Below are 22,097 nucleotides of genomic sequence, written 5' to 3'. Positions count from 1 at the left end.
CGATCGCTATGAAATGTCGAAAAGGACCACAAAGATACGCGAAGAGGAAATAGAAGAACTGGTCAGCTAGCCTTATCCAGTCCTTTTCGGTTCAGATTCGGAATTGATTGTTTAAAATCAGCCGTTTGGAAAATGCATTTTCATCTTTTTTTATTGTCTTCACCTGAATCTCATTCTCGTCCCCATTGCTTGACAGCTCATGAGTCATTCTTTTGACGAAAAAACGTTTACACACTTAACTTACTGTGATAAATGTAAACAGCTCTTATGGGGGCTCAGGCGACAAGGCCTTCAATGTAGAGGTATATAAAGAAAAAGGTCAATTTATCTTCCAGCTGTATCCATTAACCGTTTTGGTGTTTGACCCGCAAAAATTGGCAAGACTGCGGCTACAACTGTCATCATAGCTGTCAAAAGACAGCCGCCAAATGTTCTATTGCTGTATCTCAGGGATTTTTGAAAGATAGCAGTAATACAGAAAGTTGTAAAAGTAGTAAAATACTCCAAGATGCAGCAATGGCAATAAGCTCCGAATCCGAAGCAGAGAAATATCTTAAACGACTATCACAGCATAATCGTATTGAAAGCAGCGATCTAAAGCGGCAAAATAATAGCAGTAGCTCTCATTCTATTGTAACTCCTCTAAGTGATAAGCCTACTACTGCAGATAGTCTAAACCATTTGATGGCTATTGTCACTTCCAAGAAATTCCAAAATATTGTTCTTGACGCCATTGTCGACAACCCTATTCCAAACAATGCTTACTTGGCTAATCAACCACCACTTAATCCCCAAGCTTCAACCATCAATTTTACTCGCTTCGTATCTCGATGTGGGCCTGTGTTTGCTTTTCGTGATCGACTGCTGTTATTGCTGAGTTGGAACAACCCCATCGATACTTTTGTCGTCCTATTATCTTACAGTATTATCTGTAAGTTTGCTTTATAGAGGAAGGCTACGCATACCATGTAGAATCCAAATCACTGATAAGCTTTGTGCTTTGGTTTTTTTTTTTTTTTTAAAAAAAAAGGCATATACCCAAAACTACTATTTTTCATACCCCAATGCGCCATTCTATATTTTGCCTTGACAAGTGACCGTAACAAAGCTACCGTGGACGTCAGGAAAGGCTCTTCTTCATCGTCTTTGTCAATTGCATCATCATTAACACAAGATGCTAATAAGGAAGCACATAACAGCAACGTACCTTTTCATCGCTTCTCCAATATCTCCAAACTGTTTCAGCCAGCCATGGAGAACTCTCCAGAGTACTTGCGTAATTTACAAAATTTGCAAAACAATATGGGCGAGTTCAGTGATTTTTACGATTGGGTGTTATTACAACAGTCCAACTACTTCAACTGGAGTTCCGAAAAGAGAACTATATTTATGCTTCAAGCTCTGTTGCTTCCCACCATCTTTATAGCGCTTGCTCTTTACTTTGTTCCTGTACGCCTCATTTTTTTAATATCAGGGTTATCGGTATTCATTCTAAACACAAGGTTCGCAAAATACATTATAAATGAACTCGAGCCTTATTTGATTCGCTTTTATCAGCAAAGTACGCAAGCGTGGTTGGAAGGATATACTGATTTGAAATCAAGGCTCGAGAAGAACAAAGAGATTATACATGAAGTTTCCATCTTTGAAAGCCAAATTTGGTGTCCTAGTCGTAAGTGCTATCTACCGTTGCAGGTAATCATCTGTTCTTGATCATCTTTATGACTGTGTTCTTCTCCTACGTACAAGCATTAATTTAATCACTGTTACAAAATAAGGATGGCAGACTTCCTTTGTCTACCTCTATTGAAACAGAAGCATCATCATTCCCTAAAGATATAGCAGCGATCTCACCTCCCGACGGCTATCAATGGAAAGAAAGCAGCGAGTGGGCAATAGATACAACGGGTCCATGGGTCGATTCGATTTTATGTATAGAGGTAAGAACAATGATTGTTTCACCTCTTCTAAAGCAGCAGAATCTGACGAGTTATTGTAACTTTTTGTCGTCGATGAATTATAGGTCGCGATAACACCCAGTAAAGAAGGTTGGGTATATAGTGATGATCATGGGAACATATTTGAACCAAGGGAGGGGAGCCTGTATACTCATGTCGAAGCTCCAACTGCCATTGACGCGAATGAAAAGATACGAAGAAGGCGATGGTTTAGAAGTTGTGAAAAAGCTTGAAGCATCGCTTACGTCCAGGCTTACATACAACAAAGCTGTATCGGACATAAACATCTTTTCTTCATCTACATCCAAGTACTTCAATCAGGAGTAAATGGTACACGATTTGCACATAATCACTTTTCAGGGATCATCAATATGAAAAGAGAATCCCAAAAATAAGCACAATCAAAGTGCAACAATTATTTAATGCGTCTCTACATAAGAAATATGAGGAACCGACAACTCCTTATTGTTGCATATAACGGAGCGGTACCGATATAGAACAGTAGAAAGGATAACACTTCCGTTCAAAGCACAATAATTCCACAGGTTCATTCAAATCTGTCTTTTTCAGTTTATGTCGATTCCCATCAGCAGAGAAAAGAGGAAAATTGTTCCTCACCCCTTAATATAACGTAATAAAATAAATGCTCCCAAATGACTGATAAAACGCGTTTCAGTGAACGTTGTACAGGATCTACCTGTATAAAGCAATACCTCCACCATGAACTGTAATATTCCTAGATTGCTGAAATTAGGATGTTCAAGCCCTTGCTGGTTTATGAATTCATCTCTAGAAAAAGCGCAAATATAAAACCTTAGAAGTTCGTGCTGACGTTCCTTATTTAGACAAGAGCCTTGACACTACAGCTTATACGACAAGAATGAAAAGCACTTTAGTGATGGTATCACCAATGAACCTTGTTCTATTTAAACTTTCAAAAGAAGGAAACGCAGCCGAGTTCATCACCAACTGTCACCTTTTATTCAGGTTGTTACATTATTTTACCATAATACTTCTTTCTTTCAACAAAGTATTGTTTCTCTGCTTTTGAATCTACAAAATATTCTACCCAGACAGTATGGCCAACAATAACAAGCCATCCATTGAAACAAAGGTAACTCCAGTAACAACTAAACGACGACAATCGACGTTAGCGTCTTTAGGCATTCAAACTTCCCCAGCAGCAACAAAACCTACTACAACAACTGGTCGAATAAATGCCAACAGCAATACTACAGTTACGCCAACCGCCAATGCTACTGGTTCAGTTAAAAGAGCTTCTACTGCGTCGGCTTCCTCTGTCGCCGCAAAAAGCATTAAGACCTCTTCACCTTCTATTTCCAAAACCCGAGCCTCTTCTGCCACATCTTCTACTTCTAGTGTGCGAAGCTCAACATCCTCCTCAGCAAAAATAGCAAACGCAACAGCAAATGTAAAAAGAATAGAAACCAACTCTTCAAAGACAATTAATAACAAATCTAGTAGCACTCTTCCAACAACAACAACAAGTTCAACCGTTAAATCACCTACTCCACTGAGAACCAGAAGGTCGATTATACCACCATCTCCAACAACACCAACAGGAGCTACAGCAACAACAACCTTGTCGAGAAGGTCATCCGTCATTTCTCATAATAACTCAACAAACGCTTCTGTTACAAATAAAAAACGTGCATCTACTTCCAGCGCCTCCATAGTAGCAGGCGTTGAGTTAATAAATGAGATACAGACTTTGAAGCAACAGGTAAAACTGTGGAGCCAAAGTCTCTTTATACTTCATTGAGCAAATTCTTACCATATCTTAATAGTTGCTTGAAAAAGAAGAGGAGATTAAAAGGTTAAAGGAAGTTAAAGAGAATTTGAAGAGAGAGGTAATTCGAAGCAAGTAAAGATACTGATTATATGGAGCTATAGCGTATTACCTTTCACTTACCATAGAATGAGGTCAAGCTTTTATTACTGGAGACCAGTCCAAAACCCGCTATTGAAGAACAAAAAGTAGTGAGCATAAACACTGTGTCTTATTGCGATATGTATAAGAATTCAGTCTAATGTGTATATTCTCAACGCAAGGATACCATCTCTGCTTGTGATGGATTCAATAAATCAGTAAACGCGGAGGTTGTGTTCGATCAAGAAACCGACAGAAAGGTAAAAAGCTGAGGTGTTTGGTGGTTCTATTTACACGATGACATATAAATGATGAAACAAACACTTTTTCCCACTGCGTATTGAATAGGTTATAGAAGCTGAAACTAGTGCAGTATATGAACAACAGTTAAAGGAAGAACTTGAAAAAAATAAAGCCACTCTTCAATCCGAGCTAACAAATTTGCGTGATGAATTGACATCTATTTATGAGCAGCAAATCAGCAAATTAAATGCAGCACATGCTGCTGAAAAAGAAAGCATAATGGAAAGTTATGAGTTAAGGTTATCTGTAAGTATTCTAAGCAAATATATGTAGTAACCAGCGAGGTATTATAGCATCTCATGTCCAATATCAGGTAGAGAAAGAAAAGCTTTCATATTGTGAAGCATCTAATAAGGATCAAGCGAGCACTATCATCAACCTTAAAAAGCAGATTGAGGAATTAGAAACAACCTACTCGGCCAGCCAACAACGAAAAACTCAGCAGGAACTCGATACTGTAAAAAAAGCTTATGAAGAGTACAAGCGCCTGAGCAAAGCAGAATATGAAGCTATGGAGCGTCGCTATCGCGATGAAATTCGCGCTCTACAGAATGGCAACGACGATAGTACTTCAGTGTGGCTGCAAAAGATAAAATCTGTTCAGCAAGAACTTGATCAACTGTATGATCGCTTGTCACTGGAAGAAGAACAGCATAAGAGGGACATAGAAAAGCTGAAAGAAAAACATCAAGAAGAAATCACTGGATTGTTGGAGATAAGCAATCAAAAGGAAATGCAGATCGACGAGCAATGTATTCATATTCAAGAATTAGATAACAGGATTGATATTTTGCAATCGTCATTGGAGGCAGCTACTGCCCGCTTCGAAACGTCTGCAAAACTCTCACCTACCTCAGTCAGTAATGCTACGTCTCAGCAGCAATCTAATGAGAGGACTGACCATCAAAAGTGCTTATATCTTATTGATAGCAAACAGAAAGAAATTGAGGCACTTGACAAAAAAATTGAAGATTTGAAAGAGCTACATGAAAAGCAATGGATGACTTCAGAACAGGAAAAAGCAGCTACTATACAAGAGCTTCAAAATAGTATTGCATTGCTAGAAAAAAAATTACAACAAGCAGCGAGCACACCACCAAGATCACCCAAAGGACCTCGTAGCAATGACTTTAGTAATAGCAGTAATATCAGTAGTCCAGAGCAACAGAGCACCACAATTGCCAATGAGATAAAAGAATTTGAGCAGAAGGAACAAAGCAGGCTGGTAAAAATTGCTGAACAACATCGACAAGAGCTGCAGACTTTACATGAACAATATCAGTTTATGTTAGATGCCAAAAATCGTGAATTGGAAAAATTTTCCTACAGAATTAAAGCCATGGAAGCATCAAGGCACAGAGAAACAGAAGAATTGAAGGTGCAAACGGACCAAATAGTAGAAAAGCTTGAAAAAGATATTGAAGGCTATGAGGTTAGTTTTTAATATTGCATTTAACGGTGTTTTTTTTTTTTTTTTTTTTATTATTATTATGAGGATAAACGAAAATTCAGCGATATCGATAGCGAGGGTTGGATGAGTTATGATATAGCCTATGCAGTTGCTATGCATAAAAATGGGATAGCTATGCCATCTATAACTTTTGACGAGATTTCATCTTATGTTTACATTTTATTGAGGCAATTCTTATAGTATATCACGTTAATGCTGTAGAATGCTTATATGTAATTCTTTCTCTCTTCTTATACGTGACTTAATGACAACACCAACAGCGCAAATTAAATGATGCCAGAAGTCGTCTCAGTAAATCAGAAGAAAAGATTGCTCATTGGCAATTAATAGCAGCAAACAATGAGATGCTGATACAGGACATAAAAAAAGAACGCACTTCACTTATAGATGAAAGAGATCAACTTGCAAGGTAACATCAATGTGGTAATAGAATATATAGTGGAAGGAGAAACTAACAAAGTTATACTATAGACTTTTGAGTCAATTACAAATGGAAATACACCGACATTGAACACTCATAGTATAACGATATTTTGCAGAGCTTTTTTTTTCTTCACAGATAACAATATATGCTTGTTGGTGAAAGTCAAAGATAGCACGCTCATTGCTCAAAGCTAATATTTTAAAAAAGTATATATACCAACTTGTCCATTTTTAAACTGGCGCATTTAATATTTCCTTCTCCCATGGTATTCTACTATTTTGACGTATAATGTTATATTTCTTTCATAAAAAACAATCAAATGATTCTGTCCTCGAAAGTTGTCTAATTGCATCTGTTATTGATTATCAATTAGCAATCAAATAAACTATCAAAAGCGGTGAATTTATTGCTCGCACCTTAAGATATGCCTGGAATTCAATCGGGAAAAAAAGGTCCAGATAACAAATTTATGCAGCTGTGAGGTTTTCCAGAGACTATCTTTCCCCTTCGATATATGTGGCTTTGTTCCTTTTCGCAGGAACCTTAATTCTGGTATCAGCAATGCCCCCTTTTACTTATTGAACGCTACTTGCGAATAGTAGAAAATGTCGCGTTCCTTTGAAAATAGTTCTCAGTATGAGCGTTCAGAAGTTGATCCTGAAGGTAGCATTTTATAGCGCAGTATCAACGTTCACGCACTGTAACTAACCTTTCTTTAACTCCAGATCAAGCATGGGATGACTGGTCTAACGATGAGGACGAAGTAACTGATACACAATGTTTATTCTGTCAAGATATACTTGCAGATCCTTTAAAAGCTTTTCAACATATGAAAGAGGCGCATCAATTCGACTTCCAATCATTGAAACACTCTTTGCAGCTCGATTTTTATCAATGCATTCGGTTGATCAACTATGTTCGTTCGCAAAAATTGGCAGCTGAGAATGTACTAAAACTCAACGGTGAAGAGAAGTTCTGGGAAGACGAAGTTTATCTAAAGCCTGTGTTGGAAGATGATCCTTTACTTTTCGCATTCGAAGAATTAGAGTTCGTTGAAAATGAAAATCAGCAACAACAGGAGCCTACTATTACAAGTAGTAATACAACATCAAATTCAGCCTTACCAGACTTGATCAATCTCAAGGCTACTACAGAATTAGAAAAGCATTTACTGAGTTTGTTAGAAGCCTCACAGGAGTCCAAAATCAATCTTGAAGGGCAATTTGAAGAATACAAGCAGATGGTCAAAAAGACATTCTATGAACCCCTTGCCAATGACAGCAGCAACAAAAATGATCAAGTGAATAAGGGGTTTATTGACGAAGGCAATTATTACTTTAACGGATATGCCCACAATGATATCCATGAACAAATGTTAAAAGACACAGCTCGAACCGAAGCTTATCGCGACTTCATTTACGAAAACAAAGATATCTTTAAGAACAAAATCGTATTGGATGTGGGATGTGGCACTGGTATCTTATCCATGTTTGCCGCTAAAGCCGGTGCAAAACAAGTATTTTCTGTTGATAATTCTGCCATTATTGAAAAAGCAAAACGCAATATCAAAGAAAACGAGCTTGATCATATCATCACATGTATTCGAGGCAAAGTTGAAGAGATTGAATTACCCGTGCCTCAGGTCGATATTATTGTTTCTGAATGGATGGGATACTTCCTTTTGTTTGAAGCCATGTTGGATTCGGTTCTTGTAGCTCGTGATCGTTGGTTAGCACCAAAGGGTATCATGGCACCCAGTCAGACCCGCATTTTGATGGCGGCTTTAGATGATGAGGACTTGAAAGATGACCGCGTTAATTTTTGGAATGACGTGTACGGTTTCAAAATGTCAGCAATGAAAGAACCTACATTAAATGAAGCAGTGATCGATTTTTTGAAGCCAGAAAGTGTGATTTCTGATATTATCACGTTGAAAGATTTACCTTTGCAGACAGTCACGGCAAAACAGCTCGATTTTGTATGTAAATATGAAATGAAAATCAACAAAGATGGTACACTGTATGCATTTGGTGGTTGGTTTGACACATGGTTTACTCGTGATGGACATGATATTCCCGCCGATAGAGGAGCAGAGAAGGTAAAGGGAGAAATTTATTTAACTACAAGTCCGCTCGGTAAAGATACACATTGGAAGCAGACAGCATTTATCCTGGAGGAACCTATCCAAGTAAAGGCAGGTGATAAGATCCGTGGTGTTTTTACTTGCCATAAGGGTGTAGATAACCCAAGAGAACTGGAATGCGAAGTTGAATATAGTGTAAATAATGGAGGATCGAAGATCCAAAACTTCTATATAAAGTCCTAACTTTTACAAATCAAACACATGTAAATATATCTACAGTAAAACTACGGACCCAACTCCATAAATATTAATGACAATCTATTGTATTATTTAAGCGTAATTGATCTGGTTTGAAATAGTACGTAAATATACTTGTTAAGCCCGTCATTTCCTTTTTTTACACATGTACTTTAAAAAACGCCCTCCCGCATTCGAAATAAGATCAAGGAACAAACCTTTAACTAAAGAAATAGCTTTTGTAACTTAATAGGTAGTAATGGCTGCTCTTATGTGTAAAATCTTTTTCTATGAAAAGCGTTGTTGTTACATCATCATCTTTTAATTTCAGCTAAATAGTGAGGGTGAAATAAGCGATTCCCCTTGCCCTATCTACGTCATCAGACTATTTTTGAAAGAGCGCTCTGTTTACGATACAAGGCGTATATAAAGCGGTGCAACTGCCAACCTTTTGGATTTCTTCTTTACTTTTTTTCAAGTGAGAATTGGATTTTGCTACTGTACTCCTTTTGTAGCATGACTATCTGTCATGTGAGAATTGGATGTTGCTACTGCACTCCAGTGGTAGCTTGATGAAAGTCAGATCAGATCCAAGTCAGAATTGGATGTTGCTACTGTACTCCTTTGGTAGCATGACTATTTGTCATGTGAGAATTGGATGTTGCTACTGTACTCCTTTGGTAGCTTGGGGAAATCTTGAATCAAGTCAGAATTGGATGTTGCTACTGTACTCCAGTGGTAGCTTGGATCGTTGCCTTTGACTTCTTTTCAGGTGAGAATTGGATGTTGCCGTTATTGTACTCCAGTGGTAGCTTGATAGGGGTCCGTCGAATCAGGTTTGGTTGCTGCGTTTTACTTTACTGGTTCTTCGTACACCAGAAGTAGTTCGGCAGGAGGCAACTTTGGGTTCTGGGGGTTGGGAGTATATAGTCTTCACCTTCTCGTGGTTACTCCTGTTAGTAGAAGCTTAATGCTTTGAAGCGAAGAGAGACTCTTTCTTACACATCTTGCAGAAGTATTATTACGATTACACTCTTTAGTAAAATAGTTTTTGTTCTTTTATTTTATTTTTCATATGTTATAATGAATAAAGTTTGTCATTAGTCCGTGAAAGCAGTTGATGGGTTCTTTTTCTATCACCCGCAAGGAAACACGGAGGGAAATATACTTCAGAGCCTTCATTCAGCGAAATTGAGGCAGAAATTGCTTTCAAATGGTTAGTGGTTGATTGAATTGCCATAGCACAATTGTACACCAGCTTTAATACGGGTGGCAATCGTTTTGGTATTTCAGCGACGGATTCTGGCATATGATAGCGTCGAGATGTACCTACTAGGGCAACAGATCCTTTATCACACGTCATTATTTGAGCAGATATATACGTTCCTATCAAACAAAGAGATCAATTAATATGAAATTAATATGGACGAGAATCCTTTTATGTATATATATATATTTTACCACTTATTGCAATGACTTTAAACTTTTTGGGCATAACTTCATAGTCTTTGATAAGATGTAAGATGAAACTTTTCAACATTAGTGGTGTTTTTATCTCTAATTCTTGCAACTCCTTCGTTCCTGATGGACCATTGTTGTGTAAACCAACTTCGACACATCCAACTTCATGAGTCAAATATTTAAATACCAGATCAGCATGATTAGCTGCTTTTGTCCTATTGATTTTGCTGATTGAACCTATCAGTCGATGTTTGTTAATTTCTTCGCAACATGCAGTGCTTCGCGTGTTTCTATTTATGAAATCAAAATATTTTATATCCGTCAAGACAGCTCTTCTCTCATAGTACCAATGCTGTGCATGACTTACTTTTCAGTATTAGTGCCACTTAGCTGTTTGCTGGTTTTGATGAAACCATAAACGTCGTCCAAATGATCTGCCTCAGATTTATTCGGTGCTATAGTAGATCCATTGATGAAGAGCAAAGCATAATTAATTATGCTAGTTTTGAGCCAATACTTTTCTTTATCATGAACCGGGTCCGCATGCACAGTCTCCATAGCATCGTAGATCGCTCTGAATGTTGTCTGGTGGTATAACATTAACGAAAATGGAGTTAAAAAAATGAAAAAAAATAAAAATTTTACCTTTTGGTTTAGTAATAATAATATGTCTGTCAGTTCGCTAGGTAGGTCATCATTTAGCGAGTGATCAACGTGTTCCTTTATTTCTACGAGATCCTCTGAACTGAAATGATCGAGCCAAATAGGATCATTAGGATTGAAAATCATTGAGTGTGCAGGGCTGAAAAAAAGTGTCAATAATAAAATACAAATAAAACTGGTGCTATACAGGTTTACTTACTGGACATAATTAAACGTTTTTGATACATTGTAAATTGTATATTCTACATCGGTTCCTGAACTCAATATCCATCTATTTTTTATTTTGCTATGGATGTCTTTCAATGTAATATAATCGGTTGAGATTAATTTCTTTTGGTAATTAAGCGAAGAAGTGCTACTATTGCTATCTTTGTTGTTTCTATTGCTGCTAGTTTTTGACGGTGTTGAAGAATTTGATTGTGAGTTGTGTGAGCTGGATAATTCTTTTTCGATTACTTCCCATTCATCTTCATGGTCAGCTGTGCCTGACTCCAATTTCAACTTTTTAGCAACAACTTTATACGCGTGCTTCCATAGTGATTTATATAGTTTAGTTTCCTCCCCCTTGTAATTTGATATTATTTTATCTTTCATATCCAAGATAAATTTATTCCAGCTTAATTTCTCTCCTTCTTGACAAAGTAGCTGTGAAGCTATTTCTAAAATTGTCACTGTTTATAAGGACTCACGCTGTATATTTAACATCAATTTTTTTTAACAACGCGTACCGTCTTTATATACTTCTTCAATAATCATGGTGACAATATATTGTTGTAGTAAGTTGAGTGTATGAAAGAACAGGAAAGAGTTAATTTATCTCATTAGGGCGTAATGGTTATTTATTTATTGCTAAATAGTTGGAGTCACACATACACAGAGAGGTGGAACTCGGAACGAAAAAGGAGGAGAAAGGAACTCATATGATTATACAAGAAAAGTATGAATCAAAGAACGCTAATCTTTCATAAAGGCTAGGTCTAGACATTTCATATGAGCTATTGAAGTCGGAACAGTAGCATCGGATGCATACTGCCAGTGGTAGTACCATATTTCTCAAATTACATTGGATATGATAAACATGCTTTTGTTCACGGACATATCAGCTAAGGTCAGAGCATTTAGTGTATAAATACACTATGGCTGCTCTATATTGAAGCCAGGGATATGTAAAGGTAAGAGGTGAGTCCAAAGATACCATTTTTTGGGAAACTTCAACATGAGATGATACAAAGCATCCTCCTCGACCTGACAAAGCAGAACAAGCTGGATTAGGCATGGTATCAAAAGGTTATAGCAACTTTTTATGAAAATACAACGCAGAAAACTGCGATACCAAATCATATGTGTTTATGAGAACATTGGGCTTGCCCATAACAGCTTCATAGAAATAACAGGAAATATGGTAATGTCAAGAGATATACTGCACAAAAGCTGAAAACAGAAATTGACAAAGGTCAACAGTATTGAAGTTCCCAGCAATAAAATTGACCATTTAATGAAAACTTGTACATAATGTAAACGGTTAAATACAAAAACACAATATATCTATTATAGACTGTTTCCTCTATGTAATGGTTGACAATTTCTCATTGCCAGCGGATGTCTGTTTCAATTGTTGCTGTTGCTCTTCCGAAGGCTTTTACTTTACATCTTGTCGACGGGCTTTCTTCACAGCCCATGAGTATTGTTGTGGCCAAGTAATTTCAACATTCAGAGCCTGAGCAGCTACCAACACGAAAGCGCTATTTCTTAGAAATTCACGGCCTGCTAAAATGTAATCTGCTTCATTTTTCTGCAAGATGTCTTCAGCATCTCGACCTTCTACAATCAAGCCTACTGCAGCGGTATCAATACCAGCATCCCGTTTGATTTTCGCGGCAAATTGTACTTGGTACATCTTTTCAGTAGGATATCTAACACCTTTAATGATGCCACCACTTGAACAATCAATGAGATCAACACCCAATGATTTCAATTTTTTGGCTAATTCTACCGATTGATAGATGTCCCAGCCCTCAGGACTTTCGCCCATGGGATCTGGGTTGGTATAATCCGAACAAGATAAACGCACCCATAAAGGTTTATCGTCGGGCCATACTTTCTTCACACTTTGTACAATCTCCAGCAATAATCGGATTCTGTTTTCGAAAGAACCCCCATATTTATCTGTACGCTGGTTCGAACTGGCAGAGTAAAAGGTGCTAATCAAATATCCATGAGCGGCATGGATTTCCAAAACTTCAACACCAGCTTTATCAGCTCTTATAGCAGCATCGGCAAATGCTTGAATTGTATCCTGAATTTGCTCTCGAGTCATTTCGCGCGGCTTTGGGTAATGGGATGCAAATGGGATAGCGGAAGGTGCCATACAATTGTTAGGCCAGCCTCCGTTCGATTCTTCTTCGACATAATCGCCTTTAAAAGGAGGTGAGGTAGAGGCTTTCCGACCAGCATGACCAATTTGAACACCCGGAACAGAACCCTGGGACTTAATGACCTCAACGACACGTTGAAGTGCGCGCATTTGATCATCGTTCCAGAGACCGGAATCTTGAGGTGTAATACGTCCCTCTGGTACCACCGCAGAAGCTTCCACCATGACAAGACCAGGCCCTTTAAGAGCTAATGAACCGTAATGGGCAATATGGAAATCGTTCAATATGCCATCAGCAGCACTATACATACACATGGGCGAAACCCCAAGACGGTTATGCATCTTGACAGATTTGCATTGATAAGGTTGAAAAAGCTTGACTTGTTTGGCGTCTTCCGCATGAACGGGTAAGCCAGCTGGTTTTTGATAATTTGAAGCAAGTGAAGGGACAGGCATTAATGGGTTTAATCTGTTAAGATGTGTGCTCTATGGAGTCGAAAACAGCGTAAAGGAGAGAAAGGGATATATATGTTTTATAAAAGCTCATGTTACAACACATTTGCTTGTGCTATTTTCATGTTAGCTGATCTTGAAATTTTACTGCATTGCTGCATTAGGTTTTCAATGCTTATGTCAGAATTTGTTGTAAGCTGTTTCACTGTTCCACAAGTTTGAATCAAACCAACAAAAGCAAGTCCTCACATTACTTCATAAGCCAATGAACAGATCAAAAGTAGTGTATCAAAATACAAGTAAATGTTAATATTACATTAAAGGAAAGGAGAGGTGGATTCAAATCTATTCTTTTCAAAATAACCTTCTTACACACAATTTTAAATAATTATCATCTTTCTAACAATTGTAGTTCATTGAATGTCTTTAAGCCTTTCTCATAAACGCCAAAAAAAATCGTACCGCCAAGCGATATCCACATTACACGAGGCCCTATTCCAGCAAATAATTTCTTCGGTCCTTCTTCTGATATAATCCGTTTCATCGTTTGTACTATATCTGTATAAGGTCGAGTACCTGTTTCTGAAGACTTTGTCGAAAGTATAATCCTTGTTTTACATACGTCTAAAGGTGTTGTTATAGCTGCAGCTATACCTCCTGCGATTGATCCCATCATAGATGCCTCAAAAGGCTGTACTATCCTATTTCCATGATGCTGGCTGTATTTGTATTTAAGATATTCATACATTGGAAACTGTATGCAAGTGAATGGAATTTCTCGGGCAACTGTTGGTAGAAATCCACGGTAAAGCCCTAAAATGCCTTCCGTTCGTAATATGCTCGATAATGCATTGTAGGTTGTGCTGAATTGATTGATCTGCATGCGTTGTTTTATAACTTCAGTAGGGACACGTATTGTACAAGCAGACTGTAAACAAATGATTACTGTTAGAATTAAGAAATTTATAGCTGTGTGTACTCTGTGCGATTTGTCCTGAACTTACTATTTCACCACAAGTGGCGGCTGTCATATAAATATAAGATGATTGTAATTGTTGGTTATTTTGGTGTTGGTAATCCTGATGGTTATTTGAAGAGGTGGTATACATAAGTCGTTTGATTGCTTCGTAAGTTACGAAAAATAAAGCGGCTTCAAAAAAAAAAAAAAAAAAAAAAAAAAAAAAGTTGCGAGTTAAGGTCAATTTTCAGCTCAATTCAATTGCTCCCCGTCATATATACAGCATTCAATGAGTTACCATTCGGTGCACTTCCAACAAAAGAAGAAAGCATGCCTGAGTAAATTTTTCTAAACCCTCCTGCCAGCGCAAACCCGCCTTGCGATTGTAACCTTGTTTTAATGGTATCTAGACGGAGCAAATGCAAGTGCAAATGAAATGTCAATAGGGTACAGATCGTCGTCGTCAAGTAAATATTGTTTCCTTGACTGCTCGATTTCTTTCCCTTGAAAGGTTACCTAATGGAAATAGAACAGAGTCAGCAGCTGTTCCTGCCACTGCTCCGGCCATCAAGGCCTGTCGAAGCGTAGCGCGATAGACGGTTTTACTGCAATTATGCTGATAGCTATCACTTTCCATTCAGTTAGATAGCAGAAAGTGCTAATACTTGTAGTGATGCTATTATAGCTAAATAGTGTGATCTGCTTCAGCGATTGTTCTTGTAGCCTTTCTGAGGTTTGGGCTAGGTTACGTTCTTCAATATTTGGAAAGGAAAGTCTCTTTTTTTCCAATGATCCACCACCAGCCCCTTCAGGTTGAGATTTACAACTGTGGAGATTTTAAAAGCCAGATTATCATCCAATATGGGATGAACAGCCTGCAATTTTGATCTTGTCGAGCACAGACAGTGGTTGGGACTCTTGCAATAAGACTTATTGTAGGAGTATTTCAAGCAATCATACAGTTAACAATAACAAAACATTTTTCTTTTAATGCACTAAACTTCGCTCTTTATTGTAAGTTCTACATTCTTGAGTCTCAACCTTGAACTTATGATTCAATGGTTTTCTGAATCTGAAAGATAATACGATTAATAGCTCATCATTTAGGGGCCACATTTATTACTACAGGTTAATAACTAGGATAACCCGATATAAAAGTTGAATACAAATCTCTAATTTATAGACCAGAGAAAGGGTGCTGAAATATGCGACCGCATATTGTTCCTAGGTTTTTTCTAACACTTTTACAGTAAGTCAACGGTAGATCCATGCGTGTCAGAGGCAAACAGCAATATTCGTACACTAAGTTTAGAATGAGTATTGTATGGTTGTTCGTCAACGCTTAGAGAAAATTTTTCGCATGCCTATTTCCACTTCTAGCATTCTACGATAATTATGAGAAGAGGATCAGCTTTCAAGGGTCTTCTGAATCCAATATTTGAAGGAGAGTTGATAAGGAAATGGACTCATACATGTAGCTATAGAGAAGGCGCAGACCCGTTATTGAAGGTGGGGGTCCTTTTCTGTTATTGCTGCTTCAAAATATAGCTGAATAATAAATAATTTATTCATCGAGCTTCGGTTTGCTCTTTTATACATTTTTGCATATCTGTTTCGAGAGAGTTTGACGTTAGATGGTTTGCTTATCATGAAAAGTGTGAAAAAAAAAGAAACTTGTTTAAATTACCTTCCAAGTTCATGTTTGCTCTAAGAACAATAATTCCCTTTGTAGGCTTTACTTCAAAAGTAGGAGAAACCACTAAAAGACCATGTTTACCCCACCATCGTTCAGGCATCAACTTTGGTAGACGCAAACAAAGTTCTTTCGCCATTGTTTCTTTATTAACTAGTGGTCCAAACATGATTAACTCATTATCTAAAATATCTTTCATTTGCCACTGTTGCTGCTGTTCCTGTTGGCCTTCCTTTGTTATTGTTGTAGTTAAAGTTGTAGATTTGTAACTATATTGCTTGTAAAGATTTTTTGCAAACTCTTCAGTTAATGTCATCTTTTTATGATGACTTTTATTTGCCTCCTCCATCTTTTGTAGCATAGCTTGGACAGTCTCCATATCTGCATCTAAAACAGGTAGACCTGCTTTTTGGCATAGTTGGAAAAACGTATGTATTTTTGACCATTCTGAATCTTGAGCACCAAAGGCGATTATAACTTTATTATCTGCGTTTGTTTGTCTTTGCTTCTTCAAATAGAACTCTAACTGTAGTGGTTGTCGAACGGTTTTATCGGATAGAGGTGACCTGATTGCTTTCGAATCGGAAAAAATGTCGTTCAGTTTTTGTAAGGAAGTAGCATTGGTTTGTTTTTTTATGGGCTCAAGCTGGAAGTAATCTGGATGAATTTGTAAAATGAACCTTTTCAAGTACGGCTTTATGAGTTTCGCTGCTTTATCCATAAATACAAGATGGAAAACAGACTGAAAAATTTCATTGTTCTGTTGTAGGGGCAATATTTGTGACCATTCAGAAAGTGCAGGAAAGATGGATGACAAGATTTATTTTTTTTTACCTCTTTCTCGTCTCGTTTATTGTTAACGTCTATATCGCTTGTCTATAACTACAGTAAATTGGCTCCTATATATTTTTTAGAAGAAAGTATTAAAAGTAACGCATGGTCCAAACGAAGCAAAATAGACAACAGGACAAATTTGTATTGATAAGTTATGACGATTCCAATAAACCAAACATAATTCACAAAGCACTCGGAATGTAAGTTTTATTTAAGAGAAAGAACTTGTGTGCGCGTACATACACCTATGTTTTTTCAAATGGTGTCATAATTGAGGGTACCCTGTCATTAACATTTAGAAGTACTTAACAACATATTGAAAACTGGTAGATATAATAATGAAGAAGCGGCATATGCAGCAGCTATTGTATCACAAATGCAGTCTATTGAAACCGCTGTAGTAGCAAGAAAAAAACCATTGAAAGCATATCTATCTGAGAAACACACAGCAATTCATGAACTTTGCAGGAGCATGAAAGAAGACTTTAGATTTTATAAAGATCGCTTCGACTATTTAACGGAACAATGTCATTTATTATTCTATTCGATGGATAACGAGCAACAAAGTTCATCATTATACCAAATTCGTCATAAAGTATTACCCATTGTACACAACGCAAGCACAGTAGCAGCATCTACTCCCATGAATGAATCCATCTTCAAAACAAAAGTACGAAATTTTCAGGATAGTTTCAGAGTGGATGAAGACGTAGAGGAGGATTTAGAGAACAGCGACGGAGAAGAAGACGAAGATGATGAGGACGAGGATGAAGAAGAGGAGGATGAGGAAGAAGAAGAAGTCTTAGAAGAGGCAGAAGAAGAAGGAGACGAAGAGGATGATAACATAGAACAAGAAGACAATGATGGCGAGATTTATGAGGATTCAGAAAACGAAGACCAGCAGCCAAACAATACTGAGACGGAGGGTAATGCGGAAGATGAAGGTGATGAAGCTGCTAATAATTCTGTAGACGATGAAGAGCAGACAGATGAGGAAGATCTGTTAGATGCGGAAGATAGTATACTTGAAAATAGCAGGAATGTTCTAATAAATGGGCAGGATGAAGACAGAAGAAAGTCACCAAAGCGTAAACTAAGGAACGACGATGATGATAATGATGAGGAAGATGAGGAAGAAGTTGACGAAATCGATGAAGACAACGAAGAGGAAGAGTTTGAATTAGCTGAAGATGAAGATGACCAACCGCAAACATCAAAAAAACGACGCCTTTCAACCGTTATTTAACCATGAGAAGGCAGTTCCCTTACATCTGTGAGGTCACTTACAACTAAGCGCGCTACTCTATTAGTTATTGTTACTTTCCTTTCTCTGGAAATTGTACTTAATACAAATATAATTTCATAAATCAAAAAGAAGGTTTTGAAAAGCAGACGATCTGAGAAAGATAACGTCAATATCAGATCATAGCATCTGCTTAAATTTTCTTACTGGTGCAACCTTAATAAATCAAGTACCCTATTCTTGCATTTAAAAAGAGATAAATCAATTGAGTGTCTTGTACTAAGTTTTTGAAGTTACGTCCATACTGAAAGGTAATTCCCCTTAGTTGTCTCAACTTCATGATCTTAATTCAAAAAGAGAAAAATTCAGTTACGATCAATAAACTTTCTTTTTCTTTTCTTTTGTTCTCAATTTTCTTATAGTATCATTATGGATCCAAGAATAGCAAACGACTACTATCCAAACCGCAACAACCAAAATGTTGCTTTTCATGAAAAGACTGAAGCGTCATCTGCGCCGCCATCCAAAGATTTTGGAATGATCACACCTCCGGTGTCGCCAGTGAGGGTATCCATGAACAGCAATTTGGCAAACTCTCCTCCTGCTGTTATGAATCATAACCGACTTAGCAATACGAACACCATGATCAGCAAGCCGGATAGCACTAATACTCCAAAAGCATACACCAAACCTGCTAAAAAGCCTACTGCTGGTCAAACCGGTTTACCATGGTTGACGCACGATGCCGACGGAGAGCACTTTTCTTCAAAACAATTATGCAATAGCCCTACCGATCTTTCTGTTTCTTCCTCAGGTACTAATGGCGGCTCGATTCAGCTTCAGCATCAGCAACGAGGAACAGCATCAGCATCAGCGAATATATCACCACCTCCCAAATTCAGAGCAAAACCAAGAACACTATCTGCTATAGGATTTCCTACAAGAAAAAGGACAATGCAAAAATACATATATAGTATGAAAGATGGACTCGAACCTGTCAAAATTTTATGCAAACGGCTAACAATTTGGCAAGATTCTGTCAAATTTTTGGTAATCGTATTAGCGTATTTCACAGACATTTACCCAAGAACATGAATACTTATATGCAATATTTTTAAACTGTATATTTCAACAGATTAGAATGTTCAAAAGAATTAGAAAAGTGGAATTGAATACTGGAAAAGGTTACAGAAAAATTGATGATACGTTCGACATCCCTGCCAAATTAAGAGAACACTTTAAATCTTCGAATGGTGTACAAGACGCATGGGCAGCCTTCAAGGACTATACCCGTGAAAATAGCTTAATTCACGAGGATTTTGTTGATTTCATCAATAGTGAAATTGTTCCTATTTTACATGTGATGCTGAAGGACATTTACACGATGATACAGTCCCTCAAATCTAATAGGGACTTGTACACAGCAGGGTTATGGGACTGTCGTAAAAGAGCAGATAAAGATATTACAACGCTGAATTCTGAGCTCTATAAAGTAGTCAATAGTCAAGAAAAAGCAGCAAGTAATTATCTCATTCCTAAAAAAGATCCTTTATTGATAAAATATGGTAAGATATCAAAGCAGCATTTTTCTCATTCCTAAGCCTCCGGTTTGGCGTATAAATAGACTCAACCAAACATTCCATATAGTTGTCATTGCTTCTATTAGAGAACTGTATCAACACGAAAATCAATTACATAAGAGCTTCCTGAATACTCAAGACATGTATCGCCAATTCGAGCAAGAAAAAATTATTAATGTGTACACTGACTTATTCACCACTTTTGAAACTTTTCGTGTTGAGCACCATCTGGAGACGTTGGAGGGCGTCAATAAAATGGCTGCTATTTTGAAGGCTATTGAAACAGATTCAGAATATTGGGATTTTGTCCAACATCATGAGAACCAACTGGTAAAAACCAACGCTGCTTTTAAGGATGAGCATCATTTCGATTTTCCCAACGCTACACATCCCCTTGTACAACCTCTCATGGAAGGAACTCTGCAAAGACATTATGGCAAAAAATGGCATGACGAATATTATATTTTGAGTCCAGGTAAAGGCCCAATATTCAAAGCTGTTAATGAACACATCTACTTTTTCTTTATCATTCATACTAACAACAACCAACAGTTGGCATGTTATATAAATTTAGGGACAAAGAGCACATGCTTAAAGCGCCTCTGAAGTCTGAACTCTCTCTGTTTGTTCCACGATGCACTTTGTTGATTGATCCTAATGATCAGTTAGCTGTTTTGAAAGGCAAACTCTTACATTCTTTCTTGGGATCTAAAAAATCATTAGAACTATCTTCTACTCAACCAGATACGATCAAATTATGGATCAATGCTTTGGACGCTATGGTGTCTCAGCGAGAAACAGGTGTCATCAAGACTGCACCTCCTCAGCAACAGCCACAGCAGCAAATCGTACCTGATAATCATTCCTTCCAGTCAAAGGTACAAACTGACGAAGAGCAACCAGTAATTGATCGATGTAATATGCCGATTATGAATGATGACGTTACAGATAAACGTAGTAATAGTGTTGAGGTAGAGAAGCCAGAAGATAGCGTTGAAAAAGCGCCTCAACTATCAGTCACAAACAATTTTACACTACCACCAATTGATACTGGCGCTGCATTGTCAGATGTCCACCAAAATAATAATAAGCTAGAAAGAGCATATACATCTTCTAATGCTATTATTGATAGCCATTTTGACGAGTCTTCTCCTCGAACCATTGACAGCTCTCAACAACTACCTCAGCAACAACAACAGCAGGAGTTGCAACCAACTACCATTGATGATCCAAAAATTATTCATCCTGAGGATAACAACAAATTCATACCTGTTGCGTTTTCTTCTTCTCAAACGAGTAATAAGAATAGTATAAATGAAGGCGTAAATCTCAATAACAAGTACAATGATCAGCACTCAGATAGTGTTGAAAATACTGAACGTTCTACTCATGCTCCCATGACGCAACATTCGCATCCGGATATGAATAGCCGAACTGATTTTGACCCTCACCAAGATAATTTAGATGCGCAAAATGAAGTTAACGACAGCTCCAGAGATACAATCTCTCAAAGAAATGAAGGTTTTGGCAATTTTGAACCGCCTAACATTAATTATTCCAAAGGAAGATCATCAACCATGCAATCTTCCGAAATCCAAGACAATCTCCCAGGTCCAAATTACTATGCAGAGCCTGGCAAAAACGAACAAAGCATCAGGGATGCAACACCTAACTATGAAGACAAAATAATGCCAGGTGGTCCCATGAGACAAGCGAGTGATGTCTTTTGGAACGCTCAATAGCCGCTTAAAGTATAGTAATGAAAAATGTCTAAAAAGACACACACTTCGTTTTATACTTTATCTGATGTATATTTTATATGCTTATAATATTTACTTTTATATAATATCTTTCTTCCTTCAATTATCGATTAATCAAACATACAATTTACTATTAAATGCTCAATAGATTACTATTCTCAGAGATTTATTTCTTAATCAAATGCCCATGTATCAATTCTGACGCATTTGGGACACGTTATTCAATCATGAACGAACATCTATATGCATACTAACTTGTTTCAATAAAGGTATGTAACGGAAAGCTGCCGCCACCCCCGCCCCCCCCCCTATCTATTACACGAAGCAGTTATAATAAAATTGTGATCAGACGAGCATTCAAAGTCTCAAAACTTTATACGCGAGAATATTACAGTAATTGTGGTGCCCGCCCAATGTATCTAATAAACTGAGTCAGCCACAGGTTGCTAAAGTTAGGAAATTAACGTAAAATGTATCACAACTTGAGCCATTCAGATATATAATCTTTCCTATACTTGTTCACTATACCTAGAGAACTTGATGCACCGGTACTACAAGCTTCATAATTGTCTTACAGCTCTCTCAATCATTCGTACCACGATATCTCTTTAGATATGCAGCAACTGTGAGATTTCCAGATTTTTATGGATACGTTACGTTACCAAACTGTAGGCGGGCTGTTCCTGTAGTACCTCGATTACAACCTTTCTT

At 37.5% G+C, this 22,097-nt stretch overlaps 11 protein-coding genes across 11 annotated transcripts; 7 read left to right on the top strand and 4 right to left on the bottom strand.

The window, feature by feature from the left end:
* Positions 1 to 199: 199 nt before the first annotated feature.
* On the top strand, positions 200 to 2,641 carry BDF20DRAFT_938505 (integral peroxisomal membrane peroxin-domain-containing protein; the record flags this gene model as incomplete). Its single annotated transcript, XM_053084775.1, has 6 exons — positions 200 to 302; positions 383 to 469; positions 545 to 931; positions 1,031 to 1,695; positions 1,779 to 1,940; positions 2,024 to 2,641. 6 exons carry the CDS (start codon positions 200 to 202, stop codon positions 2,189 to 2,191), a joined length of 1,572 nt encoding a protein of 523 aa, XP_052937635.1. The 3' UTR covers positions 2,192 to 2,641.
* BDF20DRAFT_470787 (uncharacterized protein) lies at positions 2,642 to 4,345 on the top strand. Its single transcript, XM_053075528.1, has 4 exons — positions 2,642 to 3,702; positions 3,767 to 3,829; positions 3,897 to 4,109; positions 4,198 to 4,345. The coding sequence occupies exons 1-3, from the start codon at positions 3,037 to 3,039 to the stop codon at positions 4,008 to 4,010; spliced, it is 843 nt and encodes a 280-aa protein (XP_052937634.1). The 5' UTR covers positions 2,642 to 3,036; the 3' UTR covers positions 4,011 to 4,109; positions 4,198 to 4,345.
* Positions 4,346 to 6,455, top strand: BDF20DRAFT_470788 (uncharacterized protein). Its single transcript, XM_053075529.1, has 4 exons — positions 4,346 to 4,398; positions 4,470 to 5,584; positions 5,884 to 6,032; positions 6,095 to 6,455. Exons 2-4 carry the CDS (start codon positions 4,664 to 4,666, stop codon positions 6,132 to 6,134), a joined length of 1,110 nt encoding a protein of 369 aa, XP_052937633.1. The 5' UTR covers positions 4,346 to 4,398; positions 4,470 to 4,663; the 3' UTR covers positions 6,135 to 6,455.
* A 197-nt stretch (positions 6,456 to 6,652) lies between these two features.
* BDF20DRAFT_905863 (S-adenosyl-L-methionine-dependent methyltransferase) lies at positions 6,653 to 8,373 on the top strand (the record flags this gene model as incomplete). The annotated part of the gene is made up of 2 exons (XM_053083211.1): positions 6,653 to 6,710; positions 6,773 to 8,373. The coding sequence occupies 2 exons, from the start codon at positions 6,653 to 6,655 to the stop codon at positions 8,371 to 8,373; spliced, it is 1,659 nt and encodes a 552-aa protein (XP_052937632.1).
* Positions 8,374 to 8,860: 487 nt separating this feature from the next.
* Positions 8,861 to 9,292, top strand: BDF20DRAFT_866744 (uncharacterized protein; the record flags this gene model as incomplete). Its single annotated transcript, XM_053080861.1, is given in 5 exon segments — positions 8,861 to 8,881; positions 8,904 to 8,909; positions 8,936 to 8,940; positions 8,951 to 9,019; positions 9,078 to 9,292. Coding segments are annotated over 2 exon segments (228 nt in total), but the record flags the coding sequence as incomplete, so codon positions are not given.
* On the bottom strand, positions 9,293 to 11,047 carry BDF20DRAFT_866742 (uncharacterized protein). Its single transcript, XM_053080860.1, has 5 exons — positions 10,691 to 11,047; positions 10,474 to 10,630; positions 10,196 to 10,413; positions 9,829 to 10,118; positions 9,293 to 9,753 (listed from the first exon to the last, which is right to left on the bottom strand). The coding sequence occupies exons 2-5, from the start codon at positions 10,615 to 10,617 to the stop codon at positions 9,446 to 9,448; spliced, it is 960 nt and encodes a 319-aa protein (XP_052937630.1). The 5' UTR covers positions 10,618 to 10,630; positions 10,691 to 11,047; the 3' UTR covers positions 9,293 to 9,445.
* A 1,083-nt stretch (positions 11,048 to 12,130) lies between these two features.
* On the bottom strand, positions 12,131 to 13,321 carry BDF20DRAFT_905861 (uncharacterized protein; the record flags this gene model as incomplete). Its single annotated transcript, XM_053083210.1, has 1 exon — positions 12,131 to 13,321. The coding sequence occupies one exon, from the start codon at positions 13,319 to 13,321 to the stop codon at positions 12,131 to 12,133; it is 1,191 nt and encodes a 396-aa protein (XP_052937629.1).
* Positions 13,322 to 13,709: 388 nt separating this feature from the next.
* BDF20DRAFT_818213 (mitochondrial carrier domain-containing protein) lies at positions 13,710 to 14,844 on the bottom strand (the record flags this gene model as incomplete). Its single annotated transcript, XM_053077334.1, has 4 exons — positions 13,710 to 14,246; positions 14,323 to 14,468; positions 14,575 to 14,682; positions 14,793 to 14,844. The coding sequence occupies 4 exons, from the start codon at positions 14,842 to 14,844 to the stop codon at positions 13,710 to 13,712; spliced, it is 843 nt and encodes a 280-aa protein (XP_052937628.1).
* Positions 14,845 to 15,844: 1,000 nt separating this feature from the next.
* On the bottom strand, positions 15,845 to 16,690 carry BDF20DRAFT_912568 (uncharacterized protein; the record flags this gene model as incomplete). The annotated part of the gene is made up of 2 exons (XM_053083970.1): positions 15,845 to 15,885; positions 15,964 to 16,690. The coding sequence occupies 2 exons, from the start codon at positions 16,688 to 16,690 to the stop codon at positions 15,845 to 15,847; spliced, it is 768 nt and encodes a 255-aa protein (XP_052937627.1).
* Positions 16,691 to 16,753: 63 nt separating this feature from the next.
* On the top strand, positions 16,754 to 18,303 carry BDF20DRAFT_469776 (uncharacterized protein). Its single transcript, XM_053075523.1, has 2 exons — positions 16,754 to 17,003; positions 17,106 to 18,303. Exon 2 carries the CDS (start codon positions 17,180 to 17,182, stop codon positions 18,047 to 18,049), a length of 870 nt encoding a protein of 289 aa, XP_052937626.1. The 5' UTR covers positions 16,754 to 17,003; positions 17,106 to 17,179; the 3' UTR covers positions 18,050 to 18,303.
* Positions 18,304 to 18,475: 172 nt separating this feature from the next.
* Positions 18,476 to 21,368, top strand: BDF20DRAFT_835024 (uncharacterized protein; the record flags this gene model as incomplete). Its single annotated transcript, XM_053078802.1, has 4 exons — positions 18,476 to 19,096; positions 19,182 to 19,611; positions 19,694 to 20,101; positions 20,179 to 21,368. 4 exons carry the CDS (start codon positions 18,476 to 18,478, stop codon positions 21,366 to 21,368), a joined length of 2,649 nt encoding a protein of 882 aa, XP_052937625.1.
* Between the last annotated feature and the right edge of the window lie 729 nt (positions 21,369 to 22,097).

The sequence above is a fragment of the Mycotypha africana genome, assembly GCF_025528875.1.
Source record: "Mycotypha africana strain NRRL 2978 chromosome Unknown BDF20scaffold_4, whole genome shotgun sequence".
Classification (NCBI taxonomy): Eukaryota; Fungi; Mucoromycota; class Mucoromycetes; order Mucorales; family Mycotyphaceae; genus Mycotypha; species Mycotypha africana.
The sequence above is the reverse complement of the archived record's forward strand: the minus strand, read 5'-3'. Positions and strand labels throughout refer to the sequence as shown.